A 15733-nucleotide genomic window follows, 5' to 3' on the forward strand; every position below is an offset into this window, starting at 1 on the left:
ATTCATTAAAGACTGAGCAAGGGGCTTTTAATTAGCGAGGTTTTCAGTTATTGGTTCATAACTAAAGTTCTACTAACAAAACTTAATCTGCTGTTGAAGGCTGTGAAACAGCAAAAATATTTGAGATTCAGCGTCATGTAAGCTTTCCAGCGAATGTGTCAAAAAATATTTTTGCTTCAGGCACTGGGATTTAGTTTGCTAGTGTTCAAACAGCTCTTGATTCATCAGACTGACCGCTGAGTCCTTTCTCATACTTTTTGTGTTCCTGTTGTTTTTGATTTATATGAGACACCAGCTGATGCAATATAAATGTTTTGTCCTTAGTTGAGTTGGGGGGTGTGTGTGTGTGTGTGTGTGTGTGTGTGTGTGTGTGTGCGCACGCCATGCACAAATGCAACAGAACTAAGTCTGTTTGTGAGTCTTTTGGTACCCACAAACAGCAGGTACTTTACGCTCCTCTGGTGACAGACAGGAGGGGAGCCTGTTGTCACATTTCTTCATCATTATTTTCCCTGCCCTCCTTCATCTCTCTCCCTTGGAAGTTAAAAAAGTAATCAAAGGCTTGGCATCTGACAGCTCTGGCTCTTTGCTTCCTCCACTCTAAAAAAAAATAAATAAATAAATCTTTTTTTTCCTCCTCCCCTGAATCTTTTGCAAACACTAGCGCCTTCTCGACAAAAGCCCCTCATTTCAGGGGTGCTGAAAACCTCTCCAGCTTTTCTCAGTGGAGGTGTGCCTCTTTTGACATCTCTGCTAAATGGAGGATGCTTTGCCACTCATTTAACAGCTCTGCGACTTTGTTCCTCCTCTGGGAGGCACACAGCCTTTTATCTCCTCATAGCTGGCTGAGAACTTGCTCTCCTCTCTGCTCTGTCCCACCCGTCACAGCGCAGCATTAGCATGTACATGCCTCTTAGCAGACCACAGAGAAAGAGCCCTGCAGTGCTCTGGCTGGAGCACGAGGCTTAGTCCCCTGGAGGAAAAATCTTGGCCGCAGGGTGAATAACTGGAGTATGTTGGACATTAGGGCTTTGGCAATTCAAAATGCTGGATTAGGCGTGAATAGTACGGAGGCATTTACACAAGGTTTTAACAGAAGGGAAATAAAGATGTTTCCTGTTATTTCACGATGTACAGTATGTGTTTTCATTTCCTATATCAGTTATATGCAGCCTCTGGAGAGTCAGATTACCTCAGTAATCGATGGATGGATGAATGGGTGAATGGATTTGTGCTTTCATGAATGTAAGGCCTTAGTCTAACCACTGAGATCCATGACCACCATTAGTCGACTCCTTTTATCGGTGTTGGTTTATGGTAACTGATTTTTAAAAGTGCTGTTTTTTCTTTTGTATGTTTTTCAAGGATGACGAGCCAATGACAGCAGGGGCTGACGGCAGAGATCACGCCCGTATTCGGAAGTTCCTCAGCCAGCACACCAAGAAATTACCCTGGAAACCAGAGGTAGTACAAATAATTTGCCCTCCTTTTTATTTGATGTGATTTCTCCTTTTGCACATATCACTTATTCATCTTCAATTTAAAGCCTTTCTTGCATCTCGCAGACAGAGCTATTGTGATTCCTCGGTTGTTTTGCTGTTTGTGTAATTAATCCACTCAATTTGGCAAGGCCACTTAGTGTGAATATCTTCCTCATTTTCTATCAGTTGTCCTTTCAACTGCAGTTGGTATTTGAGGTCAAACAGAGATCCAGCCAATTTCTGGTGGCATTATTGAAACATCAAACTGCAATTTATCATTATTAGGATAAATTATTGTGTCAGGATGAAAATATTTGATCCAAAATAATGATTACATTTCAAGCCATGCATGGCTGAAGTGATGTGATTTTGCTGTCTTTTGTGTGTAGTTGACACACCTGCTGTAACAACAGGAGCAGCAGACAGGCGTATTAAGCAGTGGATTATTGATAGAGAAAGCAGCTGTGGAAGTGTAATCTGTTCAGCAGGGTTTAATTATAGCTTTGTGCATGTATGTATGTGTGTCTGTAGCCTGGGACATGTGTTGAATTAGTAATTTTCCAAGTGGGGTAAAGTTTAACTACAAAGTCTTTGCTTCAAACCAGCATGATCTTCCAGCACACAGTGGACAGTTCACGTAGGTTCTCTGCCTTTTACTCTGACTTCTCGCTGCTTCCATAAAGCTTTATGCATGTAATCTTTTGTCCAAGGCAAGATTAAAGCAGTGCTGAGTGCGGTATGGGCCTAATATTGTTATAGTAACTGCATTATTTCAGCAGACTCTCCTGAGCTGGTCTCAGGTTAGCTTATCTTTGCCGTCATGACTTCTCTCAGCAACAAAACAGCCAAACACTCTCATTTGGCTTTTAAAGCAGTCATGTGGATGATGTCTGCTTTTCTGATTTAATATGCCCTGCAAACATCTGTTGTCTGAATAGCGAGGGGCTGCATCTAAATGTGGTGATGGTTTTGGCATAATTTAAAACGGTGCTACTTAGAAAATGAGGAGTCACATTGATATGAAACAGCCAAGCTAGGACCACAGCCAAGTAGGCAGTCTGATACTGGACCATGTAGACTAATTGCACAAATCTAAATAGATTTCAAGGGTTGATCATAGCAAGAAGCTTTATTATGTTCTATTTTTTCCTCCTGTGCCTTGTGTTTTATCATTTTGCAGATCACAGGATATGTTTTTGCATTCACAAACATGTAAGTGATTTCATTGACCAAACATATTTTCTTATTCATGGTGTGGAATGAAAAAGCAAAGCAGCCGCAGAAGGAAAAAAAATTTTGCAACATCCACACCCACAACATCTTACATTAGACATGACTAGCGTCAAAACTCCCTTTTAAATGTCGACATGGCATTTCTTTGACTGATTTCCAGCCTACTCTTAAAGCACCCTGTCATTTAGTATCAGTGAGTTTTCTGGAAATCCTGCATAATTCTATCAAATATTTCAAGAATTTCTTGGAAGTTCAACACTCAAAAATCCTTTCTTATCTCTGCTATGTCAGGCCTAAGCCAAGTTTGTCAGAAACCATGCAGCGCGGCAGCTCTTCCTCCGCTCTCTTCACTAGCTTTCTGTCCTAATTACCAACATTAACTTGTTTTCTTGGTGCACAGCCAAAATGGTAGAGGTCTGTGGGGCCACTGAGCTGGCACTGTCAAAGGCGTAGACTCATACTGGCAGAGGTAGAGTGGTGCCATATGCCTGCCGTCACAGACTGGCAGAGGTCACATGGACATTCAGAAGCAGTCCTAAACCACATGCACATAAATTCAGTTGCAAAATGAAAAAACAACAACAACTTAGACAGAAAAAAAGGCACTTTCATCACTTTTAATACATTTACAACTGTGTGGCTTGCAACAGGTAAACGCTGCTGACTTGATGAGGATCTTTGGCCGAGCGTGCTTGCTCGTTCAAAGGTGACATTGGCACTTTAAATGCACTGACATGGGACATAGATAAGAAAGTAAATTGCCCCACTTTTTAGCAGTCAAGCACTAGCCAGACAAGAATGGATAAACAGTCATTTGCAGCAAAGCTGACATGTATCTAGGGAGAATTTGAGCTTCTTAAACAATTTTATTTAGTCACACGCAGAAAGAAAGTAATGGTAAGAAGGATTAATAGTCTGCTAAGCCATTGTAGAAGTTGATATCAGAGGAACTTTCATGTTTTTTACATGTCACTGATATTTCAAAAGCCACAGGGAGCAGAGATTTAACTTCGTCGTATTAAAGCATTAAGCTTGGTTTCAATTCTAGTGCACTGAGGAGGACAGGTGGAGGATGACAGTCTCCAAGTTGACTGACTGACTAAAGCGTCTGGCCTTTTGGCTCTTGGTGGAGCTGAAAGTATCTTTATGTCTGTACTTTTGGTGAAACAGATTTTGACAGCCTATTATTTACCACTCGAGGGAAGTGAGGAAGATATTGTGGCACAACACAGACACATGATTCATATGGAAGCAGTCATCACAGCTGTCGCTTCGCACAGAAACACATGGAGTGACAAGACTGCAGGACAAATCAGATCTTTGTCTGCTCTTCGATCCTCTCCTCATACCTCAGTAATATGAGGTGAAGATGCAGGAGAAGACGTCTGATATTTGTCTCCCTCTCACTATTGATTTTGTCTGTTTTTTTCCTCGGTCTATTCAAAATGCCAACTGGTGAATGACTGTGATTTCTCTTATCTGCCATTTAAATGTAAGAGTTTGAGATAAGAAAAAATGCTGCTCGTTCGTCGTACCCTGTCTCATGTTCCTCAGTTTGACATATCTACTGCAGCCTATCCATCCCCCTCATGTTACATCTTTGGCATTACTGAAGATATGTAATTGTAGGACAGATGGCAGATTATACAAACCCTCATTACAGTAGTTGATGTGGCTGGGATCTAGATCATATAAACCGTGTCTTCCATTTTTTTATTTGCTCTCACTGTGTGAAATGAGTTCTCATTATCTGTGTCCATATAGTGCTTCTTCCCCTCACTGTACCTTCGTTCTTATCCCACTTTCTTTTCTTTCCTAAATTACTAATGGAAAGAGGAAGGTGAGACAGGAGAGGGAGAGACTAAATGTTCATAGAATTACAGTGCATGTTCAATTATTCCCTATTTATTCAACACTTACATATAGTACAGTGTTGTGATGTATCAACACTGAGTTTTAATGCCTTCTGTCCTGCATGTCCCATGCGAGCAAGCAAAGTGGCTTTGTATATACCCCAATCTGCCCTTGATAGGAACATCATGTCTCACTTTTCTTACCCAATAGGGATTAATAGTGTCAGTTGGTGTGAAAGCTCGTCAGTGGGTACACTGAGCAGCCATTTGTCAGTGCTTTGCTGCCAGTGGGAAGCGCAGAAGGCTGCACCAGATTTTGAGAAAGGGAGAGCCTCGCGGAGAAGAGAGATGGAAAAAAGAGAAAGTTTTATTTGTTTGCTGGGTTGATGGTTCAGCCAGATGGATGAGAGAGAGGAGATATGGTGAAAGACACGCTCGCAGAATGTATGTAGCTTTCTGGGGGAAATGTGTGGTGTGATAAGAGTAGTGTACTATACAGTATTTGATGCTTTAGATTAAATGCCCTTCTTAATCGGGTAGCTTTTCTTGTACTTTTTCTTGTTCTTTTAGTTTGCTCCTCATGTTTGACAGATGCCATAAATTACTTTGGAGAAGCATTTCCAACAAATGCAGGTCATATATGGATGTTTGGAATCATTTTTAGGGCTGGGCCACTCTAGATTATTGTTATTATTATTTGTTTGAACCACTCTGTAATACATTTACTTTAATGTTTAAAAGGGTCATTTGCTTGCTCCATCTCCTTCTTAGTTTTAGCTGCCCCACTGTAAGACCCTTTGATAAACCCGATGACGGCAAGCTGTCTAGGCCCAAAGGCACCAGCACACCAACTCTTTCTCCACATCTCTATTCTCATGAGCATAACGTTACCATCTGTAGTGATTTCTCTGAGCCTTTAGCTGTTACTCTGGGATTTTTCTTCGCCTCATTGAGCATTCTACATTGTGCCTTTGGTACCATCCTAGCTGGGTGCCCACTTAAGGAGAGTAATAACAGAACAAAATTGTCTCCTTTTAATTGTCCACAATTTCTAGACAATCATCAGTGTGAAGTGATTAAATATCGTAACTCTCTGATTACTTTGTAGCGCTTTCCAGCTTAATGCAGTTCTCTAACATAAGTGTTTTTGCAAAGCGCTCTTTATCATCAGCAGATACTTTTGTAAGTAAGTTGAAGTCGCTCTGTGCCACACTTCTATATCTGAATGATCTATTCATTATGGACAATTAAAGTAGATTTTGTTTGTTCATAGTTGGAACTTGATGAGGAGAAAAGAAGTTGAATATAATTGCAGATCATTGCAAAAGAGGTAATGTTGTTTTGTTTTTGTTTTTGGGCTTTTTTGTCACATATGGTGGGCCAGGTGTTTGTACAATATCTGGAATAGTTTGAGATTAAGCAGGGTGTGGATGAACAGGGAAGAAGAAATGAATTCAAACAAGAGAAACTAATGGACAAGATTATACCTACATTTACATTTAAGAGGATGACTGGGCACAGGTTGCGTTTAAACACAACTGACTGTTAAAACTTTAAGAATTACGGACGTATGCTTTCAGTGTATTACTGCTGTTTATATGCTATATGTTTTGCCATATTTTTCATATAATGTAGACAGTTGAAATATGTATCAGTCCATTGGTATAACATGATAGTAGAGGAGAGCAGATTTGTAGGTTGTTCATATTTACATGTTGCTTTCCATGTCAACATGTTGCATTTATGTTGAACTTACAGTCACGCGTAATAGGATAAAAGTAGAGAAATTTATCTTAAAATGAACCAAACGCAGCTTTGTCTTGAGAGCAGCGTATAAACACAAGTCGCTAATAATAGTTTTTTCTAAGAATATGAATATATTTTCTAGTGTAAACAGCAAGAAGGTCCTGAGTTCAATTCCACCATCAGGCCAGCGTCTTCCTGTGTGGAGTTTGCATGTTCTCCCTGTGTTTGCGTGGGTTCTCCCCGGGTACTCCAGCTTCCTCCCACAGTACAAAGACATGCAGTTAGTGAGGATAGGTTAATTGGGAACTCTAAATTGCCCATAGTTGTGAGTGCAGGAGTGAATGTGAGCACGAATGGTTGTCTCTGTCTATGTGTTAGCTCTGCCACAGACTGGCGACCTGTCCAGGGTGTACCCCGCCTCTCGCCCTAAGACAGCTGGGATAGGCTCCAGCACCCCCGCGACCCTGAAAAAGGATAAGCGGAAGTGGATGGATGGATAGATAGTGTATTTAGCAATTTAAGCAGACGCCATACCTACTACTAAATATATGAAGTCTATAAGTCCCAACAAGTAGCCCAGCACATAGCCACTTTGGACTTACTTCTGATAAAATACAGATGCAGAAGAATGATTGTGATGGACAGAGGTAATTTAATATTTAGTTAGTTCAAGTAGAAGAAACAATCCTTCCTGAGAGTGCCCATGGCTGTTTACTTGATTGCTAAAAGTGTGATTTTGGATTAAACAATAACAGCTACATAAATGGAAGTAAAACAGCAAAGTAAGAAAGAGCAGCAGTCATTCTGTCTCTTCTTTAGCCAGTTACTGAATATAAATGTTAGCTATAAAAGAAAGTTAGCTGTCATCTGAAATGACACAATCTCTACATTCCTATATTATACCCATCGTGTAAAAAGCACAAAACAAGAAAAACACAGACAGGCAGTATCATTGTCAATACACCAACAAATAATGTGAGTATGATTTTATCGCTCGCTGCAGAACGAGGAACGAGAAGAGAGGCAAAAAGAAGATGGAGTGAGACAGTGTGGCGGAGTGACAGCCAACAGCTGAGCTCAGGGAAACTAAAGAATGAGAGTCGAGACACTGACAGCATTTGGAAGAACAAAGACAGAGATAGAAGGGTGGAGAGGCAGAAATGGAGAGGTCAGAGGGAAGAAGAAACAACTTTAGGGATAGTGGGACTGAAGCCTGAGAGAGGGAGGGGAGGCCTGAAGCAACACTCAGAGAAAAATGATTGAGTTTAAGTTAGAGTCGTTGGAGAAAGACAACTTCCCTTTTCCCTGACTCCGTATCCAGCATCATGTTAAGGCCAGAGCACAGACAGAGCTCTTGCTTCCCTGTCACCCACAAAACAGAGCCAGTTATACACAAGTGGACCCCTCCCCCCCACAGTAAAAAGCCTTTACTTTACAGCCCACGGCCTCTCCAGGGCCACACAGGGATATGTTTTGTGAATAATTAGAGACTTTTAAAGCTGTCCGCTTATTGCTATTTGACAAGGAGAGAGGGGGGGGGGGAGCAGGAGCAGGTCAGGCCGAAAAAGGTCTTTTAAAACCCACAGGAAATCTATTAAAAGCTTTATATAAGGCATATTTACACAGGGACTAGTCCCCATCTGCTAAATCCTTCTAACCTCACTGTGCCTCCCCATCTCTATCTGTCACTCCCCCACCCCCCTTTTTTTTAAACATCAGACAGTCTCATCCATTTTCTTCATTCATTTATTTTTTCAGATTTAAATCTGTCAGCCTTTCAACTGTCTCTTTCTGCTTTAATTTTAAAAGGAACATTTACCAAAAAATAAATAAATAAAAATATGTGAGCTTAAATCAGGCGTCCCACTGTTTGGGAATGACATGTTTTCAAAACAAAGTCATCCCATGGTTTATTCATGGACTGTAATTGCCATGTTGCTGTCATTGTCCTGGACGTTTAGTTGACCATGCAGAGTGTGGAGAGAAACGGGGACCACGCAGGTCATGCCATCTGTTCGAATACCTGTGTCATACTGAAGGAGCACAACACCCTCCACCAACATGTTTGTCCTTTAGAGTAGCAGTCAGAGAGACATTTGCTCACCTTCCATATCCCATTCCTCTAATCTCTCTAATGAGAGGATTGTGTTTTATTTACATGAGGTCACTGCCACTCCTCTAGTTTCTTGATTTGACAGCTCACTTCTTGTTGACTACACAGCCAGCACCTACTCTACGCACAAAAAGGTTACCTTTAACGAATGAAATGGAGCCAAAGTATTGAAGCATCTTCCCCTTTGATCCAACCGGGGGAACCTCGCTGCGCCGTTTTTCATAGTCAATTGGAGAGAATCAGCTTTGCTGCTCAAGTACTCTGTGATGTTGTAAATATCTGTGGCAGCATTACAGTGGCAACCTGCTGAGACTGCTGTCACACGTTGAAAGGATACCATATGTGTGTACAGTATGTGGTATAGTATATTGGTACAGTTCGAGACCATCAAGTATAAACATTTTTTTCCACTGTGCTCCTAGAGCTTGACGTTAAACTGAGTTGAGGTTATGTGCTAATGTGCAACAGCGCATCAGAGTGTGTAGTGAAGATATTAAGAATTACACTCTTCATTGTTTCACTCTGTAGAGTTTTTCTCTCTTTTCAAACATTGCGTGACCCAAAGCACATAATTTCCATAGCACTGTAAGTTTGACACACAAGTCCATGGAGAGTCATCCCCACTCCAATACGAGCAGACTTGTGTGTGTGTGTGATGAACGAGAGAGAGTGCACGAGAGAGGAGACTGTGCCCCAAAGCAGACTGGTTTCACCATCTGTCCTTGCTGTGTCCTGTGATTTCCCTGTGTAATTCAGACAAATGTCATACTATGGGCAGGGGATGAGCTTTGACAAACTGCTCCAGACATTCTCAGTTCACACTCCCCCGATACTCCTGTTGAGTTCTTCTGCTATTCACAACATTTCTAACCTCACTCCGCAGTCGCGTGTTTCAAAGAGATTTGATTTTTCCTGCAACATGGAGGAAATTGCACATATTCCAGCTCGTTCTAGGCAGGATGGCAGCTCTGAAGCACTGAAGCGTATCTCCTGTTTAACAGCACGTATGATGCCGCTGTTAGTGTGTGCATTGACCTGTGTCCTCTGTGCGTGTGTGATTGTGTGTTGACAGTATAAGGGCCAGGCTAACCTTCACGTGTTTGAGGACTGGTGCGGCTCCTCTGTAGCCCAGCTGAGAAAGAACTTGCACTTCCCTCTCTATCCTCATGTAAGTACAGCAGTGCGCATTTTCATGCATTAACACTAAAGGCACATAGTATTGACTGGTTGTACATGCCTGTCAGTCTCCCTGCTCGCACAAGTCACATATGCAGCTAGCTGTGTCTGTGTCATATTTACCAGCAGAATTTTTATTCATTTATTTATTTTGGAAAATGGCTCTTAGTCTCAGACAGCAGGCTTTTCATTTGTACCTATTGATTTGCTGACTGAAATTGACAACTGCCACAAGCACATTTCATCAGCTGCTCCTAGCTGAGGTGTTTGGTGCATGTGCAAATCAACCTGTGAAACAGTGAATCATCATTGTCATAAAATCAGTAGCTTTTAGCAGTGGAGCGCGCCTCACTGGTAGCTGAAATCACTGTGTTTTACATCCTTCTGAGTCTGCAAAGGCTCAGCAACATTAATCTGATAATATCATTCTAAATAATTAATTGCTAACCTATTTAGTTTAACAGCATCACTGGCAAAACTTACAGCAGTTTCAGATGTCTCAAAAAGATCAAAAATGGCAAAAAATGGCCACATGCATAAAATTGTATGATGGGACTGATACTGTATGGCAATAATTTCCAGGTAAAAAGCTAGCATGCTCACTATGATCTGTGAGCATGCTAGCTTTATGTTTAATTAAAGCAGGCTCTTTTATTACAGTATCTCGTCTGTTAGTCTTCATTGTCCTTATATCAAGTGGCAGACTTGAACAAGTGGGTCAGAGGTTTGCTTTATGCTTCATTGTGTGTTTTTGAACTGAATGTTTCACTGTGACTTAACATGAGATAGTGTTTAACTTGCTGCTATTAAAGTTGCAATATTTTTCCCTCTTTCTTACTACAGGCCAGGACAACAGTGAAGAAACTGGCAGTGGCTCCAAAGTGGAAGAACTACGGCTTGAGAATATTTGGCTACCTTCACCCTTACAGAGACGGTAACTAGCTTTTTCTATTAGTAAGTCACCAATCTGAGGAAGCATTTGCACATTTTGAAAGAGTAGACATTTTCCACAGCCCTCTTAATCCAAGCACTTCGGAGCCACTAATGTAGTGGATATTCACATTTTTATTAGGGGTGAATGCCAGAAGTCTCACAGCTAAATCTCATTGCAGTTCCCTCATGGCCTTACCCTCAAGCCCAGTTGCTATGGGAACTGAAAGCTCTAATGCCCTAGTGCCCTTACACAAATTGCAGAATATGAAGTTATTAATTAGATTACCATTCATTTCAGCCCCTCATGTAGCTTTCACTTGGGGTATCACTCTCCGTTGCTGATGGCTTAAAGGTCATATTATCTTCTTGGTGACAGCCTGCACGTCGTTTCTCAATTATGTTTTGCAACCAAATTTAAAATATGAATAATGTGGCAATTTAACATGTAGTTTGAGAATTCCTAAATATTGCAATAGTGTAGTAACAAACTAGTTTTATTATAGTGAACACTACCACCTGCAAAATATTAGAATGTCTCACCGTACTGACCTGGGTTTGCAGCAACCCCAAAATGGGAAGCTCTATTCAGAAACAGCTGATCACACAGTTAAGTCAACTCTGAGGTTAGTGCATATGTGGTGAATAAAAAAGGGCAGTATCAGTCGAGCACCAATATCACAATTCGCCGTGACAATAACGAAATAACTAAATAAAGAGCAAAGCCTGGGTTTTCAATCCACTGGAGATCGAAAAGTTAACGGGTGCCGTTCTACAATTATCTTCAAGAATCCAGCAGCGGCAGTAGCGAAAGAGTCTGTGCTCAAGAGGAGAAAAGAGTCGATACATTAGCACTATTACAAATTCAAATTTTATTTGTCACGTACACAGTCATACACAGTACGATATGTAGTGAAATGCTTAGACAACTGCTCGTGACCTAAAGAAAACAAAAAAGGGAAAAGGCTATGAATAAGGTAGGAAATAAATATGAAAAATTAAAAAGGGTAAATTTAACTAGGAAGGAATAAAATATAAATGAAGGTTAAAAATGAAATAACTGTACAACACAAATTAGAATGAAGGGTAAATTTAACTGGGAAAGAATAAGATAAAATATATAAATTAAAGTTGAATTAAAGTTACATTTCATTCTGTGTTCACGAGTGTTCATCATTCATCATTTTACACGGCAGACTTGATTTCCCAAATGTGAAAAAGAAAGCGTGCTCTTTGTTTTTAATTCTGTCGTTTTATGAAATGAATAATGAAACAAAGAGTCTGCTTGACAGTTTCTAAAAGTATTTGAATACAACCTCGGATAAGCAGTAACACACGGCATATTATACTGTGTCAAAGGCTAGGCAGAGTGTAACTGAACAGCTTCCAGAACCACCTTTAACAGCAACAACATGAAGTAATTATTTATCAGACGCTCACATTGGTGTGGAGGAATTTAGGCCCACTCTTATTTACAGTGTTTATTTGGGTTTCCAGGCACTGATTTATGCACAGCTCTCTTAAGATCCTGCCACAGCATTTGAGTCAGGTTGAGGTCTGAACTTTGACTGAGTCAGTGCAACACCTTGATCCTTCTCTTTTTTCTGCCATTCAGTTTTAGATTTGCTGCTGTGCCAATGTCCCAATGTCAGCCAAACTTTAGCTGTACCCTCGCCATTCCTCTGCTCCCCACTTAGTATGCTATGTTCATGCTGATATGCTGTACGCTTTGGTTGTCACCAAATGTAGTGCTGCGCATTATGGCCAAACAATTTCACTCTGGTCTTGTCTGTCCAAGGACTTCAGAAGCCTTGTGGTTTGTTCAGGTGCAATTTTGCAATTTCTATGACCATTATATGATTTGACCTTGGGGTGAATTTTCTGAGGTGTCCACTCTTGGGAAGATTGGCAGCTGGCTTGAACGCTGTCCACATGTGAATAATGTTTTTCACTTCAGAATGATGGACTTTAAATTGTTTGGAAATGGCCTTATAACCCTTCCCAGATTGATGGGTACTAACAATTGCTTCTCTAAAATCATTGCCGAAGTGGCATTGAGTCTTTGGAGTGTGTTAACACACACAATAGCGCTCCAGACCAGAAAAACACAAACAAAAAGACACCAAACCAAAACTTCTGCTTTTATAAGGATGGCCACACTTGATCAGTTAATCAAGGGCTTTTGATTAGCAGCACGTGGCAGCTATCCCGCTCTTAATCACTGTGGAAATAGTAAGATTATACCTTGTTTTTTCTAATAGCAATGCTGCATTTTAGCTTATTTTAGTTCGATAAATAATAGTCAGTGCAGCAACATTATTAGAAATCTGTATTCACTGGGGTGCGTTGAGCAGTCGACCACATGCCATATGGCTGAGAGCGGCCAGCCCGGGTTTGAGTCTGACCCGCGGCCCTTTGTCTTCCCCTTCTCTTTCTGCCCCTGCTTTCACTGTGTCTATCAAATAAAGGTGGAAAAGAACAAAAAAAAAAAAAGAAATCTGTATTCACAGGTATGTCCACCTGTGTTACGCTTTTTTATATACAATAGTATATATGAATTTGCATGCCAATCCACAAGAAGAAATGAAAGATAATCTGACGGTGTGGATACCGATTTTATTCTGCTCTTAGGATGACTCCACATTTGAAAACTAAGAGCACTGTCTCTCAGATCACTGATTACCCATGAACGTGTAAACATTTATGAGGAAAGATGACAAATAAATACAATTTGTTACTATCCTGAGATTACTTATAAACTGAATGACAATGTTTGTGAACTCCACTTACTGCACCCCATGTTCTCACTGTTTTGCGTCTGTGCTCAAGTGTTTATTTCCATTCATATAGTTGTTACATACAGATTAGAAATTCATGTGAGGAAAATCTTCATATCACCGTAACCATGCATGTCATCCATGACTACTGCTCCCGGCAGGGCACCACAATTTTGGTGCGTTTTCTTTTTCACATTTCTTATGAAATTCTGCTCTTCGTGATTATACTCTCTTAGATCATACATATCTACTTCCACTGACACACACTTTGATCATATTTTCTCTCTTCCAGGTGATTTCCAGTTCTCAGTATCATCAGACGATAACTCTGAGTTCTGGCTGAGCCCTGATGAGACTCCTCTTAATGCCAGACTGCTGGTCTATGTAGGACAGGTAAGCAACAAACTGTGTTACACTGAATATTATCTGAAACACACAGAGGGTCACTCCATTTAAAATCAGCAGGGTCCCTATATTCTTTATAGTTTACGATTCAAAGGAAAGCCATTTAGTACAACCCATTTTTCAGTACTCTCCTGTTTTTAAATGGCATTGCTTAGCAACAAGCTGTTACTGTAGGAAGAGCCTGAATCTTCTGGGGCCTAAATTCAACCTCTTAATGTCATGACCTAAATAGTAAAACACTTAGTATAATATATACCTCTAGGGAAGTTCATCCATAGTACAGTTTGCGTAGGGAAGCCAAACCTTAATCATTAGACTACATAGTGACTTTATTATCTGATAGGATATTCAGGTGACGGTGACTCATATCTCTAAATGGCTTCTAATGGATTTTATTTCTCTCATATATGGCTATGCACACTATGACAGATCAGGCAAGTATAACTATGATTAACTGCAATTCTTGTGGAATCATAGTTACTGTTGAGACTTTAAAGGGTCAAAGCTATTACTCTGAAATGATGCCATCTAAAATCGTTGCTGAGATGTGACTAAGAGCATCCAGCTCTGACCACACCTCAACATAAGCCTTTAATTCTGCCAGAGTTCAGCGATACAGCAACAGCAGGGACAATGAGCGATTTGACCTTGTTCGTCTTTAGTAATCACCCGCTCCCCTCATGTCACCATCCTAACACCGAGGCTATCACTCACCTCCCCAACACACGCCTCAAAATACAGTAGACTTAAATCCTCCTGTAGAACATCCTGTGAAAAATCGTTTTCCTTTCCCATCTATCCTTGAAGTACCCTCTGCCCGCAATTGAATAAAAGTCAAGCTGTGCTGCTGCCGCTGCCTCTGCTAATAAAGTTTTCTCTGCGAAACCCTCTGAAAGATTTAAGAAGGAAAAGATGCACGAGGTTGCACAATATTTGAACTGCACCATATGAGTGCTCTCAGCAAATATGTGTTAAGAGCAAAGGTCCAGCGATGGTGCCATCTGTATTCCAACAGGATGCGAGATGTCACCAGGTTCCATGGGAGCTGAGATTAATTGGCTGCTAGAGAATATTGATGTGACATTTAGCAGTGGAGAAATATCATCTAGGTAATGGCAGAGGAGCAGCATTATGGCTAAGGATCATTCATCCTGCCACCGGCTGACAGACAGGTCTCACTGCCTTCCCAGTCTCGAGAGGCACTTTGTGTTTCACGGATAAAAATCTAAATCGTTGCTCCGTTCAAACCATCTGCATGAGCTTAGGTGGAAAAAGAGTTTATTTAGATTTTCTCTTACTGTAAGTTTGTTTTTTTTTTGAAAGAGGATTTTGAAGTAGTCAGATTTTCCCCAACTTTTAAGAGTTTGTGTTTCATATAGCACAAACACTTTACACCCTGAGGAGACATGCGCTGCTCTTCTTTGCTTGCTACAAAGCCTGCCCTTAAGACTTGTAAGAGCTCTAATACGGCGGTCCCCAACCCCCGGGCCACGGACCAGTACCGGTCCGTGAGTCATTTGGTACCGGGCCGCGAGAGTGAGACTCGGGTGTGAAATGTATGGTTTTCAGGGTTTTTAGCGTTATTTTGTTATCGTTTTTTTTTTTTTTTTTTGACTCTGTTTTCCTGGGTCTTTTCACGTGTGTTATGAATAAATCTTCTTTTTTTCGGTACCGGTACTAGTTTCATTTTGTTGTATTTATCCGCGACACCTTAAAGGCCGGTCCATGAAAATATTGTCGGGCACAAATCGGTCCGTGGCGCAAAAAAGGTTGGGGACCGCTGCTCTAATACACAATTAATTTATGGGTTTTTTAAGTTATTTCAAACCAGATAATAATAAAATAACTCAATTTTAGCTTGTTTTTTATTTTCTGAAGATTAAATAAAAATTAAAGGCAGGGGTTATTCTTCAGCCACTTCTGTGTTCTGTGTGTCACATTTACGACAGTGAAAAAAGGTTATTTTTCTAATCTTCCTGTGCATGCGAAGGACATTACACTGAATTCTAAATTCACCCA

General features: G+C 40.7%; 1 protein-coding gene across 1 annotated transcript in view; it reads left to right on the forward strand.

The window, feature by feature from the left end:
- The window catches only part of b4galnt4a (beta-1,4-N-acetyl-galactosaminyl transferase 4a), a 160665-nt gene that overhangs the window by 91118 nt on the left and 53814 nt on the right, over positions 1–15733 (forward strand). The window contains exons 3-6 of the mRNA XM_085461382.1: positions 1366–1464; positions 9499–9594; positions 10446–10536; positions 13602–13702. Coding sequence (XP_085317508.1) covers positions 1366–1464; positions 9499–9594; positions 10446–10536; positions 13602–13702 — 387 coding nt within the window. The remainder of the gene's footprint in view (positions 1–1365; positions 1465–9498; positions 9595–10445; positions 10537–13601; positions 13703–15733) is intronic.

The sequence above is a fragment of the Copadichromis virginalis genome, linkage group LG7 (genome assembly GCF_057382275.1).
Source record: "Copadichromis virginalis isolate Kocher_CV1m ecotype Utaka linkage group LG7, C_Virginalis_male_GT1.1, whole genome shotgun sequence".
Taxonomy (NCBI): domain Eukaryota; kingdom Metazoa; phylum Chordata; class Actinopteri; order Cichliformes; family Cichlidae; genus Copadichromis; species Copadichromis virginalis.